At 41.3% G+C, this 24421-nt stretch overlaps 1 protein-coding gene across 1 annotated transcript in view; it reads left to right on the top strand.

The window, feature by feature from the left end:
• The window catches only part of sptlc3 (serine palmitoyltransferase, long chain base subunit 3), a 97007-nt gene extending 73812 nt beyond the window's left edge, over positions 1-23195 (top strand). The window contains exons 10-15 of the mRNA XM_059648811.1: positions 4508-4613; positions 8792-9011; positions 11461-11587; positions 12268-12403; positions 13576-13705; positions 17534-23195. Coding sequence (XP_059504794.1) covers positions 4508-4613; positions 8792-9011; positions 11461-11587; positions 12268-12403; positions 13576-13705; positions 17534-17647 — 833 coding nt within the window. The 3' untranslated portion in view covers positions 17648-23195. The remainder of the gene's footprint in view (positions 1-4507; positions 4614-8791; positions 9012-11460; positions 11588-12267; positions 12404-13575; positions 13706-17533) is intronic.
• The last annotated feature ends 1226 nt before the right edge of the window (positions 23196-24421 follow it).

Genomic DNA, 24421 nt, shown 5'->3' with positions numbered 1-24421 from the left:
CTGCATGAAAAGTTGCCCTTCAGGTCCCTTTTAAATCTTGCCCCTCTCACCTTAAACTTACACCCTCTAGTTTTGGACTCCCCCACCCTAGGGAATGTCCCTCATGATTTTATAAACCTTTGTAAGGTCACCTGTCAGCCTCTGATGCTCCAGGAGAAAATGTCTGAGCCGAAAATGTCCCAGCCGATTCAGCTTCTCCCCATAGCTCAAACCCTCCAACCTTGGCAATATCCTTGTAAATCTTTTCTAAACCCTTTCAAGTTTCACAACATCATTCCTATTGCAGGAGACCAGAATGGATCAGAGTATTTCAAAAGTGGCCTAACCAATGTCCTGTGTAGCAGCAACATGATCTCCCAACTCCTATACTTAGTTCACTGACCAATGAAGGCGAGCATACCAAATGCCAAATTCACCACCCTGTCTACCTATGATTCTGCTTTCAAGGACCTATAAACTCGCATCCCTGTCTCTTTGTTTGGCAACACTCCCCATTACTTGTTAATTACCATTAATTGTATAAGTCCCGCCCTTGTTTGTTTTAGCAAAATGCAACATCTCAACATTTATCTAAATTAAACTCCATTTGATTCTCGTCAACCTATTGGTTATCCTCTGAGATAACCACCTTCACTGTCCACTACACCACTAATGCTGGTGTCACCCGCAAACTTACTAACCATACCTCCTATATTCGGATTCAAATCATTTATACCAGTTCCCTTGCTATTGAGAGTGCAACACTATAATCTTCTGCAACCATGGCAATTTTTACCTAGAGTTTTTACAGCACTGAAAGAGACCCTTTGCACCATCATATCCTCACCAGTCATCAAGCATTCATCTCTTCTTATGCCATTTTCTAGCACCTGGCCCATAACCTTGTTTGCAGTGGCATTTCAAGTGCTCAACTAAGTACCTTAGATTTTCATGCAGAGGGCTGAAGAGTCTGGTCCATTAGTATATTCAAGGCCGAAATAGATATTTAATCAATAAGGGAATGAAGAGTTGTGGGGATTAGGCAGAAAAGTGGAGTTGAGCTTTATCAGGTCAGCAACATATTCTCATTGGTTGGCACAGCAAGCCCATGACCTGAATGCCTTACTGTGCTCCTACGTCTTAAGGTATTATGGCAACCTGTGGTTTGTAATGCATTTAATTACTAGTACACTGAAATGTCATAAATAATGGTGCAGCCCTGTTATTACTTCATTTTTTAAATGATTATCTATAACTTTTATGAATTATGATTATTTGTTTAATTTATGTTATCATCACAATTTGACACCTACCATGATTTTTAGTAAACCAATTACCAGGCTATCTACTAAAATCCTACTACACAGGTCAAACCTCAAATTCATCTGCAATAAATTTTAAAACAAATAGCAGTTTCAAATTTTGTGTTGCGTAGCAATCCCTCCAAATGCGAAATGGAGTTTTAAATTTCCTTTTCTTGAGAGTGAATGACTAAAACGGTTTATCTTCATATCACTTGCACAGTTGAAATTATGCAATCTTACAGAGTCACTCAACATGGAAGTAGAATCATTGGTCCACCTACTGTCCATGTTCCCAAACTAAGTTAGTCATACCTGCCCATGCAAACCTTTCCTATTCATGTGCTTATCCAAATGAGTTTTAAATATTGTAACTCTACCTGTATCCACCATTTCATCTGGCGCTTCATTCCAAGCACTAACCACTCTGTGTTTAAAACAAAACTGCCCCTCACGTCCTTTTTAAATCTTTAACACCTCACCTTAAAATATGACCCCTAAGTTTGAACTCTCTCACCCCAGGGAAAATACCTTTGCTATTCACTTCATCTATGCTCCTCGTTATTTTACAAACCACTGTGATGTCACACCTCAACCTCCTATGCACCAATGAAAAAGTCCCAGCCTATTTTTATAACTCAAACCCATCATGCCAGACAGCATCCTGGAAGGTCTTTTTTTTAACCCTCTCCAGTTTAATAATATCCTTCCTATAGCAGGGCCTCTAGAACTGCACACAGTACTCTAGAAGAGGCCTCACCAACATCCTGTACAACTTCAATGTGATATCCCAACTTCTATGCTGAAAGGCCTGAGCAATGAAGGCAAGCATGCTAAATGTCATCTAACCACTCTGTCTATCTGTGATGCAAATTTCAAAGAATTACGTGCCTGAACCCTTAGGTGTCTCTGTTCAGCAACACTATCCAGGGCCCTATTATTAATTGTATAAATTTTGCTCTTATTTGTTTTACCAAAATGCAAACCTCGTGCAGGTAAGTCTCCTTGTTACTTGGCATGGTGTGTTGTGTACAGTCTGTGGGGCATTGTAGTGTTTAGACATGTGTGTGGTGAAAACTAGAGGTGTTGGTTTAATATGCTGAACTTGTTTTTCAGTCAGAAGTTGTATCCAAGATCTGCTCCAGAAATTTGAGTAGCTAATAGAGGCAAACATTCCAATGTTGTGTCAAGGAAGTGCTGCACTCCTATCACATACACTGTCTTTCAGATGAGATGCACTGCCTGGTCATTTGAATTGTTCGCAGGAAATACCACTCTTTTTCAAGAGCCAAGAGTTCTGCACAGTACCTCTCCCTTAATCAACACCAAGGAGAGATTAACTGGTAATTATTGTACCAATTGTCACTGGCACCAGCCCTCTGGTTGCCTGCCAAGTACCTAAGGTCAAACCAGACCTACATGTCATATTTGACCTGAGGGACCAATTAAGAGCACACCCATTTAAGAGTTAGCCAAGAAGAGATTTTTCCTGCAGAGGCTCATCGGTTTCCAAAATACACTTTCTTAAAGTTGGGGGAGCAGAGTCCTTGAATGTGCTGAAGATGGAGGTGGACAGATTCTTGGTAAGTAAGGGGTTAATATTTATCTGGAGGCAGGGATAAGACTGAAATGCAGAGTACTGTGATCAGCCATGATCCTCTTGAGACCTGCACTTCCATTCAGTGTAGGGTGAATTTGGCCTATTCCTGCTCATTCTCCATGTTTGTATATGCTCATCATCAATCCATAGGGAAAACAAATGTGTCAGCAGCAACCTTTCCATCAGTACTGTCTCTCACCTGTCACAAATATCAAATGGCAGCACAACATCACTAACAATGATATCTGCACTGGAGCTACACTGCTCAACTTTAATTCAGATAAATGCAAGGTATTGCATTTCACTAAGATGAACCAGGCCAGGACTTGCACAGTTATTGCTTGGGCCTGAGGAGTGTTGAACAGAGATCTAGGGGTGCAGGTACATAGATTCTTGAAAGTGGCATCTCCTAGAGAAGGCGTTTGGCATGGTTGCCTTCATGAATCAGAGCACTGAGTCCAGGAGTTGGGGTGCCATGTTACAGCTGTAGAAGACACTGGTAAGGCCGCATCTGGAGTACTGGATACAGTTATGGTGCCCTGCTGTAGGAAGGGTGTTATTACACTGGAATGAGTGCAACGAAGGTTTACAAAGATATTCTGAGACGGAAGGTTTGAGCTACAAGGAGCGGCTAGGACTTTTTTCAATGGAGAGTTGGAGGTTAAAGGGTAACCTTTATAGAGGTTTAGAAAATCATGAGTGGCATAGGCAAGGTGAATGGTCAAGGTCTTTTCACCAGGGTGGAGGAGGGCATACCAGAGAACCAGAGAGCATACATTTAAGGTGAGAGGGACAACATTTTCATTCAGAAAGTGGCGAATATATGGAACAGTCTGCCAAAGGAAGGGGTAAAGGTGAGTACCGTTATAGCATTTTAGAGATATTTGGGGAGATTCATGGGTAGGAAAGGTTTAGAGGGATGTAGGCCAAACAGAGGCAAATGGAATTGATTCAGTAGAGGAAACGTGATCGGTGTGGATAAGTTGGACCAAAGAACCTGTTTCCATGCTTTATAACTCTATGACTGGCTTCGCAAGTTGGTTGCAGGTGTAGCAAGCAATTAAGAAGACAAACAGCATGCTTTTGCTCTTCATTGCAGGAGGAGTTGAATACTGGAGAAAATGTGTCTTCCTGTAATTGTATGACATCTTGGTGAAACTGGAGTAAAGTGTACAGCTTGGGTCGCCATATTCCAAGGAAAGATGTACTTTCTTTAGAGGGAATGCAAATCCTGGGATGGCAGAATTAAATTAGGCTTATATTCTAGAGCTGAAAAGAGTAAGAGGTCATCTTGTTAAAATTTATAAAATTTTTACGGTGTGTGGCAGAGGAATATAGATGGGAGGTTCCCCTTGGCTTCTGAGGCCACAACCAGCAGACATAATCTCCGGATAAGGGACAGGCCAATAAGACTGAGATGAGGAGGAATTTCTTCACTCAGACTGATGAATCTTTGGAATTCTCTACCCCAGAGGGCTGTACAAACTCTATCATTGAGCATATTCAAGTCAGAAATTGATTGACCTGCAAAAGTTTTGAATTACAATAAGCATTTTATTTAAAAAGGAAACACACCACAGCCACCACTGAGCTAGGTTTCTCAGTTTCTGTGTGTCTTTCTCCACAGATCTGCAGAGCCTGGAGAAGCTTCTGCAGGACGCTGTGGTCCACGGGCAGCCCCGAACCCACAGACCCTGGAAGAAAATCCTCATTGTGGTGGAGGGAATTTACAGGTAAGGCATGTTGTTAATTTAGAGCCTCACCAGAGGGGCTTGCTCCTCCCAACCAGGGCTGATGCTCTCCTCCAGTCCTGCCATACTCTATGATCGCTGAAGTCTCCCAATTCAGGCATGCCACCATTTGCTGTGCCTTCAGCAGCAATAAACTGTGGATTCCCCAATTAAACCTCTCAGCTTGTCTCTCCTCCTTTAAAGCCATACCTGAGAGACCTCAGCGTTTGTTGATATGGACTAACAGTCATACAGCATGGGAAATACCCTTCAGTCCAACTAATCCTTGCCAACGATGTTCCCAAACTAAACACGTCTCACTTGCCTGTGAAGTCCAATGTAAGAGATTGTTAAATGATGTAGAAACCCACATTACTGAGGGCAAATTAAGGACTGGGAAATGGTTTGTGGCAGACAACAAAGTAGAGATTTAAAGAAGATGTCGGTGCTCAAATTGGTGGGGTCTGACTAGTGGTGTCTCACAAGGATCTGTGTTAGGACCTCAGTTATTCACATTCATTACTAATGACTTGGATAATGGCATAGACAGTCAAAAATCCAAATTTGATGATGACAACATTTGACAGGGTTGTAAACAATATAGATAGCATAAAATTACAAAGGGATATTGATAGACAAAGTGACAGGGCAAAACTATGGCTGGTGGAGTTCATTGTAAGGAAATGTTATCTATTTTGAACTGAGAAAGGATAGATCAGGATACTTTCTGGATGGTATGAAGTTAAGTGCAGTGGATGTCCAAAAAGACTTGGGCCATTCAGGTGCACAGATCTTTAAAACGTCACAAACAGGTGCAAAAAATAATTAAGAAAACTAAGGAAGGTCAACCTTTATATCCAGAAAATTGCTGTATAAGGATGCAGAAGTTATCTGAGCATGATCTGGGTACCACACCTTAAGAAGAATGTATTGACCTTGAAGAGAGTACAACATAAGCTTACAAGAATGATACCTGGATTTCAATGATTAAATTATGAGGAGAGATTGTACAAATTAGGCCTGTTTTACTAGCATTTAGAAGGTTAAAGGGTGATAACGATTGAAGTTTTCAAAATAAACTATTTTCACTGGGGATTCAGGAACGAAGGGGCATAACCTGAGAATTAGGGCCAGACCATTCAAGGAGAGATGTTAGGAAGCAATTCACACAGTGTGGTAGATGTTTGGAACACTCTTCCACAGATGGCAGTGAATGCAGGATCAATTAATTTTAAGTCTGAGACAGGTAATTTTTAAACAAAAATGTTAAGGGAAATGAGCCAAGGGCAGGTATACAGAGCTAGGTCAAAGATCAGCCATTGTTTCATTGAATGGGAGAAACAAGCTTGAGGGGCTGAATGGACTCTTCCTGCTCTTAAGACCAAACTCTTTGACCTTGACCTTGGTTTTCTGCCCTTGAATCTTTTTATGTGACTGTCAAAAAATGATTGTTTGGCAAGTATCTTTGAATTTTGATTACATTAAAAGGCAATTGCGTAAATGCAAACTGTTCTTCAATATACCTGCCATTTTGTTACATTCATCTTGCTGTACATTGATGCATATTGCCTGCCTGTATCTTTCTTGTTTCAACACCAGCAATCTAATGCGTAGTGTGCCACATTTAAGCTGCCTCCCTTTCACTAGAAATGCAGATGCTTCTCCTGTTGTGGATCTGCGTTCTCTCCACAGTGACTTCAGTGACTAATGCAGTATTGTCTCTGATGAAGGGTCTAGGCCCGAAATGCCAGCTTTTGTGCTCCTAAGATGCTGTTTGGCCTGCTGTGTTCATCCAGCTCCACACTTTGTTATCTTGTAGAGAGACTGTTGTCCTTGGCAGTGTCTTCACAGTGACAGTAGCAATTGCTGTACCTACCTTAATTGGAAGATAAAGGGATCATGTTACTGCATCAGATGCTAAGCCACACTGACTGCAGGGAAGAAAGCAGGTTTACACCCCCAGCTCTGTGGACATGTCCGGGGGTACGTAACGCGTGAAATCAGAAGGTTGTGGGTTCAAATTCCACTCTGGCAAATTGGGCGTACAAAATCTGGGCCAGCACTCCAAGTTCTTTGATGGCAGGAGTGCCATATTTTGGATAAGATGTTAGCCTGAGCCCCATCTGTTCCCTCAGTTAGATGTAAAAGAGCAGAGGGCGGGTGTCCTGATTACAGTTTTTCACACTGGAGGCCTGTGACAGTGGTGTTCCACAAGGATCAGTGTTGGGTCCATTTTTGTCATTTCTGTGAACAATTTGAATGTGAAGCTAGGAGGCGTGGTTCATAAGTTTGCGGATGACATCAATATTGGTGATATAGTGAATAGTAAAGAAACTTATCTAAGATTACAAGGAGATCTTGATCAGTTGGGTCAATGGGCTGAGCAGTGGCAGATGGATTTTATTTGGATAAGTGCAATCTATTGCATTTTGGTTAAACAAACAAGGGTGGGTCTTATAATTTGTGGCAGGGCTCTGAGTAGTGTTGTAGAACAGAAAGACCTTGGGATTCAGGTACGCATTTCTTTGAAATTTGTAGACAAGGTGGTTAGAAAGGCACTTAGCATGCTTGCCTTCATTGCTCAGTCCTTTGAATTTAGGCATTGGGATGTCACGTTGAGGTTGTCCAGGATGTTGTTGAGGCCTCTTCGGAGTACTGTGTGCAGTTCTGGTGGCTCTGCTATAGGAAGGATGCTATTAAATTAGACAGGATTCAAAAAAGATTTACCAGGATGTTGCCGGGAATGGTGGGTTTGAGATATAAAAATAAGCTGGATGGGCTGGGACTCTTCATTAGAGTGTAGGATGTTGACGGTTGACCTTACAGAGGTTTATAAAATCATGAGGAGCCTACATGAGTGGCAAAGATCGTTTCCTTAGGGTGGGGAGCTCACAGCTGGGGGACATATTTTTAAGGAGAGAGGAGAAAGTTTTAAAAAGGACATGACGGGCAACCTTTTTATAGTGGATAATGTGTGGAATGAACAGCCAGAGGAAATGGTGGATGCAGTTATGCTTACAACATTTAAAATACTTTGGATAAGTAAATGAATAGGAAAGGTTTGGAGGGATATGAGCCAAACACAGGCAGGTGGGACTACTTTAGTTGGGAACATGGTCGATGTGGGCCAGTTGGACCGAAGGGTCTGTTTCTATGCTGTATGACTGTATCACAAAAAAAGACCATTATTATCTGGCCATTGCTGCATGACTTTAACAAAAACAGAAGACTTCAGATGCTGACAATTTGAAACAATAACAATGCTTGAGATATTCAGCAGATCAGACAGCATCTGCCAGAGAGAACAACAGGCAACGTGTTCACCTGGAGACAAACAAGACAACTCCAACAGCGTCTCGTCAACATGGAAGTTACATTTGTTATATTTAAATGACTGATGTTTATCTGTTAAATTAGGCAACGAAAGGCTTGCAGAGATTTATCAGCCTTTTGCTGTGAATCTCTGGTTAAGCACAAACACCATTTTCAGCTTGCTGACAGCAAAATGTGGAAGAACTCAGCTTTTTTAAAACAACACATTGTCCTGGTGAACAGTGCTTGTAATGAACTCATCTCTTGATCATTTTTTAATATAAATCACCGTGTTCAGAGATGTTCTTACACACCTCTGCAGGTGAGTCTTTGACTCAGGTTTCCTGGCTCTGAGGTAGGGACATTACCACTACACCACAGGAACCTCAAATTTTCATTCTGGGGTTGCATTAGTTATCAAGCATTAAAATGGGGTCACAGACGGTAAAGGTTTGAGAAGCTTTGGGCCATCATGTTTCTCCATAATACCCTTGGGATATTTGGTGGTTACAGTTTCACAGGGACAGAGCCATTATTCACAAGTGCAGAACATTGCTGCCAGGCCACCTGTGAGGTACCAAGTGGCATGCTTGAAAGTGAATCGTAGAGTGTGGAAGGAGATGATTCAGCCAGCCAGCCTTGTGCAAGCTTTTTAGAAAAGTGTATCCAATTAATGCCAGCTGCCTCGGCCCTCTACTTTGTCCTGAGAGCGCATTTTACTTTTTCAAGTATGTTGCTCAATTGCAGTCTGTCATTCACAATGTTTCGAGCCAGAGGTTTTCAAAGTGATCTTGCGTCTCATAGCGCTGAGAGCTTTTCGAACATGAAGCAACAATATGTTGTTACTAAGTGTGCTGCTTTTATTTCAGCATGGAAGGCTCGATGGTCCGTCTGCCAGAGATCGTAGCTTTGAAAAAGAAGTATAAAGCCTATCTGTACCTGGATGAAGCCCATAGTATAGGAGCAGTGGGGGCAACAGGCCGAGGTGTGGTCGAATACTTTGCTGTTGACCCCGCAGACATTGACGTGCTGATGGGCACCTTTACCAAAAGCTTTGGGGCAACTGGAGGGTATGTCGCTGGCAAGAAGGTAGTGTTTGAAATCTCTCAATCTCTCTCTCTTTCCCGTATTAACTTCTTTCTTGCCCCCTCTCCCTCACATTTACCAGCATGGTAAGTATAGTAAGTGCAGTGCTGTTTGATCAAGGAGTTATTTTAGTGCCAAAGCCAAGTTATGCCTCAAATGGAGAAATTTGATATTTACTGATGTCTTTCTTAAGCAGATTATGCGCGGAGAGCCAGAGTTACCCAGCTTTGCTTAAAGCAAAGGAATGTCATAGGCTCGAGACAGTTCAAACATTCAGTGTTGTTTCTGTTAACATCATTTTGATGCAAACTGTATCATTATGCCCAAGTGTTTGGTCAACAAAGGCAGTGTTTGGGAAACAAAAGCCTGCACGCTTGCATGACGTTATACACAATTGTTGTCATTTCCCTGGCTCGGTGTCTACAAAATTCCGGACAGGATACAGGATGATGTGAGGTGATGATGAGATTCCCCAACACAGCAGTGAAGCAAGTTAAGATTAAATGTTCAGAATGATTCTCGTCTATGAAAATTCAACATCTCCCATTAGCTAGAGGCCAGCAGTGTACAACAGTCACTAACTAATCCATCAGGGATCTTTATTCAGACAGTTATACTTTCTGTCATCTCATCTAGATAAGGTCAAAAATCTCACAGTACTAGGATATAATCCAACAGATTTATTTGAAAACACAAGCTTTCGGACTCGTGCTCATTCCTCAAGTGTTAGAGAGGTGGCATCAGACATAGAATTTATAAGCAAAACATCTAAAGGCATTGAACTGATGTGAATGTATTCAACAAACCTAAGTTGGATGTTAAAATCATCAATCAGTTAGGAAGGAGATGTGGGCTTCGATTGATTAATATGCAAATTCCAGAATTTCTTTCAAGTCACTGCTCCGAGATAACTAAAGGTTTTATCAGTATACCAGAGGTGGCATCTCCAGTCAGACACTGCATTTTAAGTGTGAGGCCTTGTTTAGAATCTATCTATGTTTTAACTTGGAGTCAGACTGGTTTTATTTGCAAAGCAGCGGCTGATAGCCAATTTCGGTACCATGAGGACAGCCTCCACCAGGATCTTGGTTTCGTGCTGCACCACGTTATATGTGCACACATTCACATGCATACACTTGCACATGAGCACTCACTCTACCTCCTTCGTGCATGTACGCACTCCTGTCCCCACCCCCTCCCCCCTCGCTCGCTCTCTCTCTCTCACACTCTCTTCCCCCACCGCGTGCACGCACGCGCGTCTATAGGGTGAATTTGCATTTGTAGATTTGTAATATGCTCTATTTTGTTCAAAAAGCACACAATTAGTCGACAGTCAATGTGGCATTTTATAAATTCCTACTTTAGAAATAAAACCAGTTTGACCCCAAGTTAAAACAGACAGATTCTAAACAAGGCCTCACACCTAAAATGCATTGTCTGACCTGAGATGTCACCTCTGGTATACTGATAAAACTTTTTAGTTATCTTGGGGTTGTAACTTGAAAGAAATTATGGAATTTGCATATTAATCAATAGAAGCCTATATCTCCTTTCCAACTGATTAAAGATTTAACGGCCAACTTAGGTTTGTTCAATATATTCACATCCATTCTATGACCCTTTGACCTTTTGCTTATAAATTCTAGTCTGATGTCACCTCTGTCACTGACAGCTGAAGGAGTGACACTCTGAAGTTCGTGAGCGATAGCGTCCCTTACAGGAACTCAGTGGTATTGTAGTATCTATGAATTTGAGTCCGTCTGCTCTCTAGTGGTCATATTTATGTAGCCTTTCATTCCAGTACAGCACTAGGAGAGTTCTGAGTATTGGAGGTGACGTCTTTCACATGAGCTGTTAAACCAAAACTCTGTCTGCCTGCTTGTGAAGATGTGTAAATGACCGAAGTACACAATTCTGAAGGGCAGTGCAAATGTCCACATCTTCCATTCCACTTCCCCTGTATCAACATCACAAGAAATAGATTCTCATCCATTTTTACCTTGATCCTTGTGGGAGCTTCCTGCACTCAAACCACTGCTGTCATTCAACAGTGACCATGCTTTATTAAAAACTTATTTTGTTGTCTGTAAAGGGCTTTGAGCCATCTGGAGGTCATGAACCACGCAAACCCTCCTTATTTTTAAGTGTTTATCCATGTGAAATGTGTATATAATCCTTTCCTATTGCAGTGCTGAAATCTGAACGTTGTTACCTCAATAAATCTGTAAACATACCTTGATAATTTATCTCAAGCACTTGAATGTTTGTGAAAGTTGTGACTTATTTAAATGGGCTGCATTTGGCTAGGGAACGAGGAATTTGTGAACAGTGTTCATGTTTGGTAATGCTTTTAGGCTGAGCTTGATGTACTCAGGATGTTAGCATTTGAACAATAAATAGCTTGGCCCCATCAAACCTGTTCGTCATGTTCTCTTATTTGAACCTCGCACAGGAGCTTGTGGATTATTTACGAGCATATTCTCATAGCGCTGTCTACGCTGCCTCAATGCCTCCGCCAATTGTGGAACAGATTATCAGATCACTAAAATGTATCATGGGACTTGATGGAACGACAATAGGTGAGAAAGGAATGGGATTTGATTTTTTTAAATGCGTGATAACTACGTATCTTACAACTCTCTTTTTCTGTACCCTGTATGCATGCCGTTGAGTTAGTATTGACGGTTCAAATGAGAAGTCCCAGTGTAAGTGAATTGCAGAATATTGTTTCCTCCTTTACCAATGTGATAGTCAACTGAGGCTTACGAGGGGTAGTATTTATCACCACTGAAGGTTTGAGTTCAAGTCCCACTCCAAGAATGGAGGACATTGATTAAGACAGACACCCCTGTTAGTATTTGAGGAGCACTGTATGGTCAAAGGTGCTGTATATCAGATGAGATGTTAAACCAAAGGACCAAAAGATGGTATGTCATTATTTCAAAGAAATAATATCATGGGCCCTGGTCAATATTTAGCCTTCAGTTAACATTTCAAAAGTGATGATTCTGATCTAATCTGATCATTATCAAATAGCTGAATGTAGGAGCTTGCTGCGTGTAAATTGGCTACTGTGCCTCCTATATTATAACAGTGACCACACTTAGAAAGGTACATCATTGGCTGTGAACTGCTTTGAGACATCCTAAAGCCGTGAAAGCCACTATTTCTTTCTTTCATAAAATACAAATTGTGCACATGTGGGTATGTCACTGAGGAGTGCATCATTTGCTCTTTGAATCCTTCTGTTTCTCCGCAGGTATTGAGCGAGTGCGTCAGCTGAGAGAGAACGCTCGTTATTTCCGACGGCGGTTGCGTGAGATGGGCTTCATCACTTATGGGAACGACGATTCTCCAGTGGTACCCTTGCTGTTGTACATGCCCGGCAAAGTAGGGTATGTTATCCTGGCCTGTTTTACAAGCTCATACTGCCTGCAGAAGATATCAAAGACATCTTTATTTCCTGGGTTAATGGCACTATATGAACTCAGATTGGTGTTCATTGTTTTATCCCATCCTCTTATACAGCCTCGTGCCTTCATTGGTACCAAGCCACACTATCCCATATACTTGTTGGCCTATGCAGGCTCCTAGATTGTCAGCACTTGATTTTAAAATTATCATCCCTTTCTCTGGAATCTGCTCCAGCCCCACAACCATCTAAGATTGCTGCCTATCAGCCCAATGCTGACTGACTGTTGTAACTAGGCTAGGCCAGCAGTTCTGCCATCTTGAACATCCTCAATTTCTATCACTCCACCATTCGTAGTATGTCTTCAACTGCCCAGGTGCTCTCAGCTCTCCCTCTCAGACTTTCCAATCCTCCACCTCTCTATAAAAAGTTCCTTAAAACCAACTGGTTTAAACAAGCTATCGGTCATCTTCCCCAATATTGTCTTAGAACGGAGATGAAGAGAATTTTATTTCTGAGGTTTCTGCAACTTTGGAAATCTGCCTTAGAACATGGTGGACACAGTTTCCAGCCCTGAAACTCCTGAGTCCGTGGAATTGTCTTACTCAAAAAGCACTATGGTGGATGGTTGAACATATTCAAGGCTGAGTTAGACAGATTCTGTAAAACAAAGCTGCATGTGCTGAAGATCTGAAATAAAAAACAGGAATTGCTGAAGGGAATAATTCTGACCAAGGGTCACTTGACTTGAAACTTTAATTCAGTTTTACTCTGTACTGAAGCCACCAGACCTGCTGAGTTTTTCCGGCACACTGTTGTTGTTCTATTTTAAATTAGTGATGGAGATTGTGGTCATTGAATATTTTTAAGGCAGAGATGAATAGATTCTCGTTAAGCAGGGAAGCCAGAGATCTTGGGGATGGATGTAAATGTGCAAATGGAGAAAACAAGCACATCGGCATGATCTTATAAATGATGGAGCAGGCTGAAGGGGCCTTAATTTTACTCATATTTCGTATCTTCATGTGTAGTTTGGTGTCATCTTTTATTGAGCACACTTTTCCATAAGAAAGGTGCTTTCCAGTGCAAGCTTTTGCTGTCACTACAGTATTGTTTCTCAAACAGCTGTGTATTAATGCGATCCTTTTCTTTCAGTGCATTTGCCAGGAGAATGTTGAAGAAGAACATTGGGGTAGTAGTAGTGGGATTTCCAGCCACTCCCATTGTGGAATCTCGGGCTCGCTTCTGCCTGTCTGCAGCCCACACACGCCAGATGCTGGACACGGTGAGTTTCTGTTGAGCATTTCCACCAACATTCAATTTTCAGTTTTCCAATTGCGTTGAATCTTTGTTCAAGCAACTCTTTTTCAGTTCACTTCTCAATAACATATCCATGGTGTTCACAGCTGGTGAAGAGCACGGAGTGTATAAAATAAGAAGCTCAGCTCTAAATATAGGTACTTGGGTGTACAGCTGCATAATGGGGGAAGCAGTGGTGTAGTGGTAACATTACTGATCTAGTGTTCCAGGCATGTTGGCTTATGGTCTGGGGATGTGTGTTTGGACATGGTAGGTGGTGGAATTTGAATTCAGTAAACGCTAGCCCAATGCTGGCTGACTGTTGTAACTAGGCTAGGCCAGCAGTTCTTGCTCGTCCCAGACCAATATTCATATAGAAACAGGCAGTAAAAATCTTTGCGATTTATAACAGTTTTAATTAAAATCTGTGTTTTAGTGCAAAGACCACATTCTACCTTTTCCTTCTGGATATTTTTGTTGTCCAGAAGCCAACAGCCCTCTGGAAAGAACCCAGCTTATTTTTTCAACCTATTAGGATATGGAATGGGTCACACCTTTTGTGGTAGGTAGGGCTTGAGCCTTGACCACTGGCCCAGAGATAGGAACACATGCAGTACTCCATATGAACCCCAAAAGCTTTTTATTTTAATAATCAACCAACTGTGCAACCAATTAACAAAAAAACCAAACACTCCCCAGAAAATGCAGCATGACAATAAAAAAACAAATCAAAAAGATGAGATACAGGATGGAACAAACTCAAAAGTGTTGATGGGGAGGGATATCTCTGACCCCAGACCCTACCATGCCATCCCTCAAAGCCTTGAGGGTCCTGTTTGACATACCGTGTGCCCCCTCCAGACAGACCCAGGCATGGATGTGAATGGCAAAGATACCAACCCCTTCTTCCCCTTTCTTTGTTCCTTTATTTTCTATTTTTATTGAAGACCCACCATTGATCCACCCATTGAATTAACAAACATAGTAACTGCTAACAAATTCGACCAACTAGAGACAGTGATGTAAGAAAAATCAAAAGCATGGAGGAAAACAAATGAAGGACTAAGTGAAAACAGTGCTGGTGGGGGAGATAATGTACACCAGACCCCACAATGCCCCCTTCCAGTGAAGTGCCTTCGGCAGGTTTCAAGTTATAGGGACTGTATACAAGTTCTTCATGCGGACAGCGGCTGGGCATTTTTCAGGGCTGGGTGGTCTTTTTGCAACTGGAACTGCGTGAATTCTCAAGCTCCAAAAAGTTTCATTTGTACGTTAGTGAGTTGCTTGATGGTTCTCTTTGGCTGTTTGTCTGGGGTGAACTTCTATTCTGATGCAAGCCACTAGAGGGCAGTTTGGTAACAGTTCAGATCCAAGAGCCAGGAGGAGGACTGTCAGTCCTTCAGTATTCAATGAGATCATATTTGATCTGTCTCAAAATTATATTAACTGGCCTTGGCTCCACAACTTCATTGTCTCTAATCTCCTCAAGCCCTATAACCCACTGAGATAACTGCACTCTGCAGATTCCTAAGTATCCCTGATCTTAATTGTTCCACTGTTGTTTGCCATGCCTTTGACCGGTAGCACCTCGCCCCCTCTCAAAATCTGCTCCCTTTTCCTGTTTAAGATGCTCCTTAAAATCATACTCTGCCTTGCTACCTCCCTTACGTGGCTCAGTGTCAAATTTTGTTTTGTTAATACATCCATGAGGCTTTTTAATTACGTGAAGCATGCTGTCCAAATGCAAGTTATTGTTGTTACACCTTTGCGAAGCAAAAGACGTCAGTCTAGGTGTCAAAGTTACTAGTTGATCTCCAACGTCAATAGCTGTTAGTGGGCAGTGAGTTTCACATTTGGATGTGCATCCCTTCCTAGTTGAGTCTTTTCATTTCCATTTACTGTCTGACTTCACTGTGACCTTGTGGATACACCAGTTGTTTCTCAGTTATTAAAAACCGACATCCTAGCTGCCTTAGACTGGACCCGAATCTGCCCAGGTAGAGCCACCTTTGAGGATGGGTATGAAATCCCTTGAGATGATGTAGAACAGGTTTACCAAATGGTTGCCAGGTCATAGAAACCAGGAGCAAGAGTGTAGGGCATTCAGCCCTTCCAGCCTGCTGTGACATTCCCTATGGACATGGCTGATCCTCTACCTCAATGCCATATTTCCACTTCTTTCCAATAGCCCTTGATGCCTTTAAAAGCTAAAAGGTTGTCTATCTTTTTCTTCAGGCCTCCACAACTTTCTGTGATAGAGAATTCCATAGGATTCTAACCTGTGAGTGAAGAAATCTTACCTCAACTCAGTCCTAAATGCTCTACCATGTATCCTAAGGGTCTGTCCCTCATTCTAAATACATCAACCAGGGAAAATATCCTCCCTGCAACTGGTTTCCCAGCCCTATTAGAATTTTATACATTTTAGATCCTTCTAAACTGCTGTGAATACAGGCCCAGTAAAGTCAATATTTCCTTGTAGGACAGACCTGCCATCCTCAATTGAGGGAATTTTACAAGGACGTTAAATTGTAAAAGGCTGTTCTCACTTGAGCAGAGGAGTGTGACGGGAGTTTTGCGAGAAGCATCCAGAGTAGATAAAGAAAAGCCGTTCTCGTTGGCCGACTGTCTGAGAGAGTGGGGCCGTGGTTTAAAGGCTCAGGAGGTGTGATACAGAGAATGTGAGGAAGAGGTTTTTTAATCTTTTATAGTAACCTGGATGTTGCTGCCCACAAGATTGGTGAAAGAGGAGATTATCAAAGATTTTTGAAGAAGGAAACAGACAGGTACTTGAGGGAAATGAAATTGCAGAGTTTCAGGGAGAGTGTAGGGGAGTGGGTCTTTCACGATTGCTGAAAGAGAGCCAGCATGGATTTAATGGGTTAAAGGTTCTGCATCTACTCTTTAATAACTCTACATGTAATGTGATTGATTTGGGTCCAGAGAACTGATGGGAAATCTTGACTGGATGAAGCGTCAGTCAGGTACATAACTGGCCAATATCCATCCTTCCCCAATGTTCAAGCTGAGTTTGACATAAATGAATCAACCATATCAGTTTATCTTATTCTTGAATGGGATGTGGGCATCACTGGCTGGGCCAGCATTCATTACCCATCCCTAAATGCCCTGGTGCTGAGCTGCTGCTTTGAGCAATTGCAGCCCATAGAGACCAGGGCTATTGCAAAGGAGTTCCAGGATTCTGACCCAGCGACAATGAAGGAATGGCCAATATCATTCAAAGTCCGGATGGCATGTGACTTTGGTGTAATTGCAGCTGATGTGTTCCCCATACATCACCTGCTGCCCTTATCCTCCTTAGGGGCAGAGGTCGTGGGTTTGGAAAGAGCTGTCCAAGGACGCTTGCTGACTTGCTAACACTGTCAGCTCTAAGCCACAAAGCTGTGGGTCCCAATGCTACTCCAGGGTCTAGGCACAATGATAAAGACAGACACTCCTGGTGCAGCATTGTCAGAGGTACTGCCTTTTCAATGAGACATTAAACCAAAATCTCCTATGTTCCCACAGGTAAACATAAAAACTCCTATGACACTATTTAAAGAAGGGAAGGGTATTCACCCTGCCTGATGTCCCAGCCAGTACTAATCCATTAATCAACATCATAAAAACAGATGACTTGCCCTTTATCACAATGGCTGTGGGATCTTGCTGTGCTCAAATTGGCCTAATTTCCTGCATTTATAATAGTGACTACATTTCAAAGGTACATCATTGGCTGTCATGCTCCCTGATAGTTCTGGTTGTGAAGATGCTATATAAGCACAGTTTTTTTATAAATATTAAACCATTGCAGGTGCTGAATGTCCTGGATGAAATGGGTGATTACCTACAAGTCAAGTACTCCAGGCGATCTCCCTCTGTTCGTCCTGAGCTCTACAACGAGTCAGACTTTGAATTGGAAGACTGAACTACCTCTGCAGCGTGAGCATAAGCGTTTACACCACATGTGCCCCTCTACCACTCCCCATTGACGGAAACAGCATGCGTTTGCACGCGCCTCTTCCTCTTTAATGTGCGTGAATCGGGGGTGGGTGGGGGAATAAGGGCAGCAGCGAGAGGCTGCAGCAAGACGATGAACCTATCCGAGCATGTAGAGAGCGAGCCAACAAGCAACCCCTAGGGCACAGTTATTCACCAGTAACACACCATTGATGGCCTCAGACAGATGCTCCTCTGTAATGTGCCCAGCACTCTGGGAGAAGTGAGAGACAAAGAGACCAGAGAGAAAGAAATCAAAGAGTTTGGTTCACAAGTCCTGCAGCTGTCCTTTCTTCAGATGTTTGTTCACTTGTGCAGTTTGTCAATTTTGGAGTATTTTAAAAAAAAGAAAAAAATTATTTAAAAAGCACTGTTGCTGTTACTCCAGGCGAGAATTTAAATTTTTTAAAAAATCTTTCTATGCAACTATTGTAATAAATATTCATTCAGGAATTAGCCAAAAGTTAAACTCAGGCATTTTTGGGTGGGTCTTTGTTAGAATATAATTCACCTGCAATTAGATTTTCAGGATGATATTATTCATAACTTTGGATGTTTTGATGGGAAACTGTTACCAAAGAATTGCCTAATGGTATGGAATTTTGTTGAAAGTTATGGAAAATAATATACCTGTAAATACAGAAATTATAATTTTTGTAAACCTTTATCTAAAGTCCTGCTATGATTAATTTAAAATATTATCCTGGGGGAATGCAAGGCATATTCTGAATGTTCGAAGAGTGTGGTTTGGATTATTTTTAAAATGTGAAATTCTTCCTGCACATAACAGTGTAATATTTGAGGGATGAAAGGTTTTTTTTAAGGGAAGCAAAAAAATGATTAATTACTTCAGATTTCTATCCACATTTGATAATTTTTTAAAGAAGTTAATTTCAGTCATCTTCATTGCCTCGTTTTTAAATAATCTAGGTTTTACATGCCGCTTGACCGCCCTATGCTGTTTTCCTTCAGCCCATGGGAGGGAGGGAAGTGTTTCTCAGTGGTAGGGTACAAGCCATGCACTCCAATGCTGCTCCTGTCCAGGGCCCCTGACCCAAGTTCAGATCCCCTCTCGCCTTCTTGAGCCCTGGAGTTCCTTAGTCCAAGCCACAGTTGCCTGCTTGACCACTGCTGCTGTGACTGTCCTTGAGATGATGATCACAAGGCCTTTCTCCCCTCTCGGGGAAAGCTGGATATTCAGTGCTTCCAGTCGAGCCCTGATTTTGAACCTTCTGAGTGAATGTCTTTGGCCAAGGGACTGCTTGACTCTGGTATTACCCAGCATCACTCAAAGCCCATGCTTCTCAATATGATTTAGCACAGTGATAGTCATCAGTTAGGTCCCTTCACATCACAAAATTGCCAATCCATCCAGCAGTGAAGCAGCTCCATGGCTAAGAGCAAATTTTGCCATTTAAAAACAGTCTGTATTACTACAGTTTTTCACAGGTTGTTCTTTTTTTAAGAATGTTGATCTTTGCTTAAACACTTGTAACCTTTCCTTTAACCCGTAGTGATTGTTTTGTTCCATTCTTGAACCAAACATGTAGCTCAAATCATAACGTGCGTATATCCAAGATTGTTATGACTTTGTCCCTTCAGAAGAAATGGAAAAATTTGCAAAACTCAATGTCTTCCAGGTTATTGGAACGATAATGTAGTCAAATCTCGGCAGTAATACTAAACCAGTGGCTCAAATTAATGCTTAAATTCTATAACTTTAGCAGGATATGTTATTACAGTGGATCCAGATTCTAACTGTCTTTTACCTCCAGTATCAGAATTGGTGTCATCTCACCAAATGTCATTGACTGCAATTCTATGTCCAAAATGGCATCCCTTTTAAGAAGTCAGCTTGATAATAGGGTAAACCGTACTGAAATTGAAGATTCACAAACAATTATTTCCATTCCTTTAAAGTCCTCTGAGGAATTGGTTTTAACACGCCTCAGCTTATTGGCAAATGGCTTTATTAGCAGCACTGAACAGTGTGCTACATGGTGCAGAGAATACATTAGTTCCTCCCGCACAGTACTGTAGTTTTATTTGCGCTGATCTCCAGTGTCCAGTCGGATGCTAATTAAACTGACACTGTTTGTACTTTTTTGACGAACGGTTCTCTGGTTTGGGAGGCTGAAATGGTGCCATTTCCACTGATCTATACTTGCAGATGCAAGCTATGTCAAGTGGTTGGTTTTGGAGAACTTATGCATTGCAGACCAATGAGCACTGCTGCCCTGAGACTTCCTAAATAGTAACTTGTCTCCCTGCAGCTTTAGCAGTTGTTCAGTTGGTAGCACCACCATCTTGGAATCAGGAGGCTGCAGCTTCAAATCCCACGCCAGACACCTGCACAAAAATCTAGGCTACACCCCCAAGTGCAGCACTATCCCGTTCCCCCTGTGTTAAAGAAGCACAGAGGTCTTATCCATATGGACCCTGACCAAAATTTATCTCTCAATCAATTTCACAGAAAATTATTTGATTGTTTTCATTTTGCCAGAGCTTGCTGTGTACAACTTGGCTGCTGCTTTTTATGTACTACAATAGCCCACCTCAAACGTAGATCACTGGCTGTAAAGTGCTTTGGGATGACTTGAAGACAGAACAGGCACTTCAGAAATGCATGTCTGTCTTCCAATCAGATCCAGTGGGACAAAAGACAGCATTGTATGCTTGTGGCTACCTGCAGACTGTGTTTATGGATCACGTGGCTGCCTCATGAGACACTTAATGTTGTATGAGAGTAGCTGGCACATAGACATGAGTGATTTCTTTGAGGGAGTGTGCAGATTTGTAAGGCTAATACCAAGCTCGTTGGCAGGGGCAGGTGTAAAATAAATTCTCCTGGGCCACCAATCTAAAATGCCTTGGCACTTTCTAGCCAAGACAAGCTCAAGTCTGGTGAAGTTCTGAGCAGCCAGAGTCAGAAAGACAGTATTTAAAATGCCTTAAACCCTATTAGGACACTTCCAAGATGCTGAGCTGCTTCCTGTCAAAATGGGGAAAAAAGTCTGATCCTTAATTTAGTTCACAATTCACTGTCAATTAGTTCACAATCTGGAGACTGTGAAAGAACAAGCATTTAGATGCTTGTTTCTTTCCCCTCGGATTTTGAGACTGTTACAATGTAGTGGGCAAGTGCTTTGCTTGTAGCAGACAGTTTGAATTTAGAGTGTCCCAACAGGAAATGTGCTCCTCTTCCCCCCCACACCCTTGTTTCTCATCTTGACGGGCCACAAATTTCTAACTTGGATTTAATTTGATATATGCTTGCTTGCACAGCAGGGTGTCTGTGGTGACACCTTTTCACAGTTACCTTTCCATTTGTGTACACTGCTTTTCACACTGTATTTTGCTAAGGTAATCTAAGTCTTCTAATTTCAACATTTGCGCCATTTTTAGGATAACGCCCGTTGAGCATAATGTAAAAAGTTACAGTTTTACGTCTTGTGGGAATTGGCTACAACCTGTAAACCTGCCTCCATTCATTTGTCTCTGACTTACTGCATTGGATTGAAGTTTAACAGCCTCCTATGCTGGAGGAGCAAGGTCAGAATTCCTAATAAATATTCAGGTTTGATGACGATTACCACATTTTTCTAGTTGTTGAAAGCTGTAAAATCAGGCAATAATGGGCCTGAAGAAGGATGGATTCCCAGATTTCATGGGGTTATTGTCCTCAGTGGAAAACCATTTGCCAAATCTATCCTCATCAAGGTTACCTAACGATGAAACAATGTAAATCCAGTTTCTTAAAAATGTGCAATTTCCTCCCCTGAGCCCGAGCACATTCACAACTCAAGCTAAGAGAGGGACTTGGTGAAAAAGCTTTTTTCTTTAGAAAGCCAGAAAAATGTTCAGGTAAATTTGTTGCAACTTTTAATTGGATTGCACCTACCATCCATCTGGACTTACACATGTGTGCTCACTGATTCAAGAATCTGTTTACAGGATCAAAAATTGTCTTGTTACCCTCCTGGCCAGTGTAGTTACCTATGGTTGTAATCATACAGGGATGTTGTGTTTCTATACTTTTAACCATCTCGATCTTATTGGGACACAGTATCTGCGCCATAAGAAGAGTCGATGTATCTGTCAAATTCTGGCAGTTAAATGGAATGAGGGACATATTGAGCTAATTTTATTTTGCAACACTTTCATCTAGGTGAAGGAAAGCAGGCAAAGAAAATCCGATGTTCCTTGGACTCATTTAGGAATGATCCATCTAATTCAGCAAAAAAACGTTGAAAATCCACACCACTTAGATTGCAAGCACTTTTAACCCACAATCTCTGATCAGGTTTGAATTAATCCTGTCAATAACACAGCTACCTTGAATAAGCCAACCACTTTCTTGCCTCAAAATTCATTCGGCATTTGTGATAAACGTGACTGTCTACCCTTAGCCTGAATTTTTCCATGTTGTTCTGAAGGGATTACAACAACATTAGGACCTGATTTTAATTTCTAATTATGTTTGTTAAAAGATGTCCAATAGAATTATTTTGTGAACCGGTCCTAATAGTTTATGATAAGTTCTAGCAGCAGTGATAGGCCATTCCGTCTATCAAGTCTGTTTCGCTGTTCAGATTTGATAATCCTCAACTCCTATTCCTACTTTTACCCATTACCCTTTGATTCTGTTCTGACTCTCTCAGCCATGAATTATATTTAATGACTCAGACTCCACAGCTTTCTGTAGTCACGGATCCCACAAGTCCACTACCTTCTGAGAGAAAAAATTCCGCATCTCTGTCCTAACTTGATGACTTCTTACTCTGAGGATTTGCCTTCTGGTTGTAGACTCTCCCACAATGGAAAATAAACCACTCTGTATTTAACCTGCCAAGCCCTCTAAGAATCTTATTTGTTTCAGTAAGGTTATTCAATAAGAGTTCTAAACTCCAGTGACTTCATTGTAAGCCAGTCCGTGCAAATCTCATTGTTTACTACTTCTAGTTGCAAATGGGGAGGGGAAAATAAATCCTGGATAGTTCTATCAAGACATTAAATCAATTCAGGCACCTAGAGCAAAAATGAACATGGCAGAAAAATTATTTAACTTGCAATTTCAATATTAAATGTGGCAGTTTATGAACTATAAGGAAACTAGTTACAAAGGTTTATCTTTAAGCTCTAACTGCATGCACTGAGACACAGGAAATAACACAGCCAACACATACAATCTCAAAAGAAGGCTGCTACCTCTGTTCAGGTAATTGACTTCAGGTTATGGCAGGATATACTGCTGAGTCTGTGAGCGGTGTTGTGTATACTAACAGTGATTGGCAAGGATTAATTTGTAAATTTATGTATGACCTGCATGTTCTTTAATGTATTGAGTGTGAAAAGTTGGTGTATTCTTGTGTACTGACCTTTCTTGTCCATTAGAATTACAATTCCTTTTGTCACATCATTTTGTTTTGTATATCTGATGAAGACACTTGATTGGCATGAGCAAATAAAGCCATTTGCGTTCCCTTAACACTGGCCTCTTTTCTGTCTATGATCTCTGTTAAATCTCTTGATGAAATTACTGCTATTAACTAGTACATATGAGCTTTTTTTTAAAATGGAACCTATTATAGTAATTGGGATGTAGGGTTGAATGTTCCCGCAGTAACTTTAATTAGAGAGCAAAGAGAATTGAGTCTTAACACAGCAGTGATTGTCCCTTTTAAAAAAAAAACCTCTTTTTAGTATTTCAACTGAGATACAGATTAAAATAAGACAGTTAATGCCTTCATTAGAAATGCCCTCAAAGGGTTGTTTTGGAAGAACATATGCTATCCTGTATAAATTGAAATAGATGAATCTCCAAAACTCGATGCCTTCCATCCCAGGCTATTAAAAGAAATTGATGCGGAAATTACAGATGCATTAGTCATAACTTTCCAAAGCGCTCTTGATTCAGAAATGGGGCTCTTTGAATTGGAGATTACAAATGTTACTCCTGTTATTTAAGAATGGTAGAAGAAATTTGGTAACTGCAAAGCTGTCAATTTAATGTCAGATGTGGGTAAGTTACTGGAATCTATCATTGGAGACTTGAGCAAGTAATATGATCAAAGAGAGTCACCATGGGTTGTCAAATCATGCTGAAATTGTTGTAGGCAATTATTAGTGTCAGTGGGTGCTGGCTAAATGGATATCCAAAAGGCATTTGATCAAGTTTCACACAGAAGATTGTTAGCAGAAGTGACATCACTTGGAATTAGTGGTAACCTTGTGATTTAAGTCAGTGGTTGACTCAATGGTAAAGGATGGGGAGAAAGAGTTTGTTCTGAACGTCATAAGTGTTTATCCACAGAGAATTATTACTAGGTGTCACATTTAGACCATATCTGTTGACTTGGATAAGGCACAGAGTTTTATCTCCAAATTTGCAGATGGCACTAAGTTAAGGACTTCTGTAGGATAAATACATGAGAGCAGGTAGTCAGTGAGGAGCCTAGACCAATTGAGTGTGTGACAGTTGGATAGATGGAGAAGCGTGTTGCCTTGCAATCTGTCTCTGAGAAAGATATTAGAATATTTCAATGGCGAGACACTAGAAAGTTGACAAACATGATTGAACTGTTTAGGAGCAAAGTACTACAGAAGCTGGAAAACAACAAATGCGGAAGACCACAGTGGGCCAGGCAGCATCCATGGTGAAAGAGCAAACTAACATTTCGAGTCTAGGTGACTCTTCATTAGA

This window comes from Stegostoma tigrinum, chromosome 9 (assembly GCF_030684315.1).
Source record: "Stegostoma tigrinum isolate sSteTig4 chromosome 9, sSteTig4.hap1, whole genome shotgun sequence".
NCBI classification, from domain to species: Eukaryota; Metazoa; Chordata; class Chondrichthyes; order Orectolobiformes; family Stegostomatidae; genus Stegostoma; species Stegostoma tigrinum.
This window is presented reverse-complemented; position numbering and strand designations above follow the sequence as displayed.